The 5894-nt window shown below is 38.4% G+C and overlaps 1 protein-coding gene across 2 annotated transcripts in view; it reads right to left on the bottom strand.

Annotated features, from left to right (window-relative positions):
• LHX5 (LIM homeobox 5) overlaps positions 1 to 1580 on the bottom strand; it is a 43433-nt gene extending 41853 nt beyond the window's left edge. For both annotated transcript variants that reach the window (XM_018560622.1, XM_018560629.1), the window contains exon 1: positions 1338 to 1580. In XM_018560622.1, the coding sequence (XP_018416124.1) occupies positions 1338 to 1510 (173 nt within the window). In that variant the 5' untranslated portion in view covers positions 1511 to 1580. The remainder of the gene's footprint in view (positions 1 to 1337) is intronic.
• Between the last annotated feature and the right edge of the window lie 4314 nt (positions 1581 to 5894).

Below are 5894 nucleotides of genomic sequence, written 5' to 3'. Positions count from 1 at the left end.
CGGTTGTAGAGAAGAATAGCGCATCCCACCAGAATTAATTTTGGTTGGTAAAGGAGAAAAAATAACCACATTTATGTGCACCAATGGAAGGCCATGTACAAGTTGTCTATTAGTTGTGATTGTTTATAATATATCGATAGACTACTACAAATATGAAAATAAAATTTGTTTTTCCATATTGTGGCGTGGGAAGGCGGCCCCATTGCCCGAAGTGGTGATGACTTGAGGTGAGCTGTGCCTTTGATTTAGTGTCTGTAATACAGGTCATAAGTCATGGCTGCCTTATCCAGAAAAATAATTAGCTCACCTACACCTTATCAAAAATCATTAAATGCTCCTAAATAGTTTTCACATTAGTTGGGAGGAGACTTTCAGGGAGCAGCGAATTAAAATTAAGCACTCATTTATTTCAGGAGAAAAAGCACCTTATTAACCCCTTCCTAAGCCCTCAAAAATCGTCTTCTGATCAAACGGTCAAATGCCAGCGAGCCCTTGTCCAAGGTGACTAGGAAATGTAGCAGTGTTATATAAAATGTGAAAAGAGTCCCGAAATTAACGTGACAAAGAAACATTCTAGTCCTTAAAAAGAGATTGTTTTTACGGGATTCATTCCAGTGTGTGAGATTAAGAGGCTGATTTACTAAAGGAGTTAAGGATCCTCACACACAAAAAAAAATGTGCGAATGTTCTCTTCAATTATCCAATGATGTCAAAATTCCTGTTTACTTATTTCATCTCCACATAACTTGATGATTGTGAAGCGAACATTCACGCAATTTATTATGTGAAGCTTCTCAATTCTTTTAGTAAATCAGATCAGGAGTGTCAGGACACTGTCACTGGCCAGGTCCCCTCTGGCAGGGTAAGTCTGCATGATAAAAGACCTGGACATTCCAATGATACCAGTCAGGACATAAGAACCTAATACATTATTTGCATTGCAATTCACATGCAAAAGTGCAAATCTAGCCAAAGCACAGTGTGCGTGTAATATAAATATAAAGTTTTAATGTTGCCCTTGTCTAATGTATTCTTCTGCATATAGGTCCCCCCTGTGATATAATAATATGTAGCATATAATAATATACAAAACAATGTATTTTCCCCCCTCCAATGCTGGTGCCACTCTCACCTACTAATCTTTCATTTTGAGAATTGTCCAGAATTGCCAGGTATATATGTAATAATAAACAAGGCATTGACCTGTCAGGAATAAATCGTCCACCCTGGCACCTATGTTGGGTCAGTACCATATCCAAAGGCGGAAAGGGAGAGCTTGCCAGCCTGAAGTTACACCTTTCCCTGGCCACAGTGCAATGACAATACGAAGTTCGTACCTGAAGAAGTCGGTCTTGCAGTAGAGTTTGCCTTCTCTGGAGAAGCACTTCTCTGTGAGGTTGCATTTGCAGTCACAACATTGGACACATTTGACGTGCCAGGCCCGGTCCAGTACATTGAGCAGAAAGCGGTCCAAGATGGGCCTTTCGCAGCCAGCGCAATGGACCATCATGATTCAGCCAGAGCACCTTGATGTCCCCACAGCAATCCACATAAACCCGAAGCAGCAGCAACAGCAGAAGTAGCAGCACTGCCTCCTGAGCAGTCTCACTTAAGATCTCCGAGGGGAAGAACAACTCATCTGACAAATGCGGCTTCTCCCCAAATGATGAACCTGTGTCCGAAAAAAAAGCCACCTCTTGATTTCCTCATAGGGTGCAGACCAAATTCTTCCAAATGTCAGTCAGCAAGAATAATAATAATAATAATTTAAAAAAATGCAATAAAAATAATAAATAGATGCAGAAGAAACTTCCTGTCTGGATGCACAGAGATATCCTAAATGACACTTTCTCCAACTCCACCTCTATGCCCCATAATCAGCTTTGTGTGCCAGGTTTGGCAATTCGCGCATCCTTATTCAGATTTGGTGACGTCCCCGGGCACGTTTACATGCTGTCAGCCAATCAGTAATCAGTAGCCATAGCTACCAGTTAATTTATATCTCGACTACATTGGCTAGGAAATGGTCCCTGGCACTAGAAAGGGTGGGAGAGCAGAGCCTCTGTTAGGAGTTCACACTTGCCATCAAGAAGGAATCTTTGCGATTTGGCGATTTGTCAACGATTCTTATATAGACTTCTGATGCTGCTAGTCATGGGGAGGCAGGAGGGGAGGCAGGGATCCTGCAACTTGAGCTGATGGCTGGCAAAGCTCGCATTAAAAAGACAATACGGGCTGGCTTTTGCATGTATAAGGGACGTTTAAACTCATTTGTTTTGAAATACACCCTAAAAAGAAGGAGTTGGGGTGGAAATGGGAAACATTTTTTTTTTGTAGGTGAGCCTAGAAAGGAGTAGCCCTGAGCGATGTACAGGGGACAATAGCTCTATAGAGAGGGGCCACTAAGCATTTCTACTGCAGGGAGTCACCTCTGTCCAAACTAGTACCTTTGTCATGTAGAATAGACGAATTACCACCTAATTCTGGTCAACACTGGAATCTTATGTTCCTGCAATCACAGCCATTTCTCCAAAACATTGACCCCTTTTAAAAAAAAATTTAAATATATGGCTGATTCTCTCTCTCTCTCTCTCTCTCTCTCTCTCTCTCTCTCTCACATCATATGTGTGTGTGTGATATTGGTGATTATGTTTTGTACTAAGGATACATGTATTATATGGGTGTGTGTGTGTGTTTATTGGGCACATACAGATTATAACTTTCTCTGTTATATTTATTCTTTAATCAATCGGTAATTTTGTCTCACTTATATTGTTGTTCCCCTCTGAAGAAGCAAATGTGTCGTTCAATGCTAGTCATTTCTATACATATAATGGGCTATGTCCTCTGGATATCTGAGCAGATTTCTGTACAAGCTTTGGGGGTATCCTCTCCTTACTTCTCCCTGTCTGGACCAGAGACCTAAATGGTATATTGCAGCTAGCAGTGTGCTCCACTCATCCAGGACAAGATTAACTCCTCCTTGCCCATCATGTAAAGCAGCATCTGTAATCAGGACTAAAATCGCTGAGCCATTAGTCTCCGAGTGATAAAAGACACAATGGCTGCGATGATCACTTGTTTGGTGTGCATTTCACATCCCACAAATAAGTCTTCAATTCCACATTATTAATCCCATAGAGTTTGGGGAGCTATTCTGCCATGGCGCTATAAAGTGTTAAGTAATTACATATTGAAAAGGTGATGCTGGGAGGACCGGTTGGGTGGAGAAACAGCGTTCTAATTGAGTTATACATGCGAAGAGTCTATTAATTGTTTGGCTAATGCCAGGTTTATTTACATTGCTGTTTGGGATGGAGAAGGGTTCCTGCAGTGAATTCCCCTCCTACTGTCCTTTTGACTTGTAAAATCTGGATTAGTTGGGAATTCCTGGCCCCCCATCTCTTTTAGACACTGGAGAGACTTGTCAGTAACCCTTTCATTGCTTGGTTAATGTTATTAAAACGATAGGCTATATCAAAGTGAGCAGCAAGGTCCCCATTTACTGAAACTTGATATTGTATAATGGCTTGATTGTTCCAATTTCGTCGGTTTATCAAATCATTCACAAATCTCCCCGACCTGTGCACTGTGCACATTTCGTGGGGCTGGAGGGTAGCTTCTTCAAAAAATACAAAAGCATTCCATTTACCATTCAGGGCTTCTGTTATTTTCCTCAAAAACATTGTGCCTCCATTTACAGTATACCAGTACAGTCTCTGCAAATAGGCTTATCGGGTGTGATTGTACAATTGTCGCACTGTTCCACACAACTCTATAAGCTTTCTTCTTCGGAAACATCTGGTCCCAGCAGTGATGTGTGTGTCGTGCCAAGCTAACTCGTAATATTTATGCTTAGTCACAAATATCATCTGCATATTTCATCCTGACCTACATCGAGTGTATTACAAGTGCTTGGTGTGTAGAGAGTATTTCTTATCTATACAGGATGGGGCTATATGCTCATTTATATATCTATCTCACTTATATGGTGCTGTATGACCAGATGATCTGCAGATGTGCAATATTATTTAGGATGGGGCTATATGATCAGATGATCTTCAGATGTGCATATTATTTATATAGGATAGTATATATGATCAGATAATCTGCACATGTGCACATTGTTTATATAGGATAGTACTTATATGATCATATAATCTGCAGATGTGCACATTGTTTATATAGGATAGTACTATATGACCAGATAATCTGCAGATGTGCACATTGTTTATATAGGATAGTACTATATGGCCAGATAATCTGCAGATGTGCACAATGTTTATATGGGATAGTACTTATGTGATCAGTTAATCTGCAGATGTGCACATTGTTTATATAGGATAGTACTATATGACCAGATAATCTGCAGATGTGCACATTGTTTATATAGGATAGTACTTATATGATCAGATAATCTGCATATGTGCACATTGTTTATAAAGGATAGTACTTATATGATCATATAATCTGCAGATGTGCACATTGTTTATATAGGATGGGGCTATATTCTCAGATAATCTGCAGATGTGCACATTGTTTACATAGGATAGAACTTATATGATCATATAATCTGCAGATGTGCACATTGTTTACATAGGATAGTACTTATATGATCATATAATCTGCAGATGTGCACATTGTTTATAAAGGATAGTACTTATGTGATCAGATAATCTGCAGATGTGCACATTGTTTATAAAGGATAGTACTTATATGATCATATAATCTGCAGATGTGCACATTGTTTATAAAGGATAGTACGTATGTGATCAAATAATCTGCAGATGTGCACATTGTTTACATAGGATAGTACTTATATGATCATATAATCTGCAGATGTGCACATTGTTTATATAGGAGAGTACTTATGTGATCAGATAATCTGCAGATGTGCACATTGTTTATTTATATAGGATAGTACTTTTATGATCAGATAATCTGCAGATGTGCACATTGTTTATATAGGATGGGGCTATATGCTCACATAATCTGCAGATGTGCACATTGTTTATATAGGATGGGGCTATATGCTCACATAATCTGCAGATGTGCACATTGTTTATATAGGATGGGGCTATATGCTCACATAATCTGCAGATGTGCACGATTGTTTACAAAGGGTATTGATATATAATCAGAAGCTCTGCAGATGTGTAAATGTATTTATATAGGATGGGTCTACATGCTCAGGTGATCTGTAGATGTGCACATTGTTTATATAGGATGGGGCTATATGCTCAGGTGATCTGCAGATGTGCATAATCATTTAAAAAGGATGGTGCTATAGAAGATCTGTCCTGCAGATTGGTATAATTACTTATCTATATGACAAAGTGGTATGTATTCAAATGGTGTCCATATTTTGCATTATGGGACGATGATGGGACAGATGGTCTGCTGATGTGTATATCTATGGGACAGTGCTATATACTCAGGTGATCTTCAGATGTGTACATTTATTTATATAGGAAGGTGGTATTGAGTTGATTTTCAGAGTTTGTATATCTTTTTACATAGGAAAATGCATATTCAGATGATCTACAGATTTGTAGTGTATACATTTTATACAGGAAGGTGGAATATATACAAATGATCTTCAGGTGACAATATTTTATATAGGAAGATGGAATATATACAAATTATTTGGAAGGTATTATATATTCACATGATCTTCAGATGTGTATATTTTGTTTTATATAGGAAGGTGGTATATATTCAGATGCTCTTCAGATGTGTATATATTTGATATAGGAAGGTGGTATATTTTAAGATGCTCTTCAGATGTGTATATATTTGATATAGGAAGGTGGTATATTTTAAAATGATCTTCAGATGTGTATATTTTTATATGCACACTGAAATGGTCTGCAAATATATATATATATGTATAT

The sequence above is a fragment of the Nanorana parkeri genome, unplaced genomic scaffold (assembly GCF_000935625.1).
Source record: "Nanorana parkeri isolate BGI_ZX_2015 unplaced genomic scaffold, ASM93562v1 scaffold18, whole genome shotgun sequence".
Lineage (NCBI taxonomy): Eukaryota > Metazoa > Chordata > Amphibia > Anura > Dicroglossidae > Nanorana > Nanorana parkeri.
This window is presented reverse-complemented; position numbering and strand designations above follow the sequence as displayed.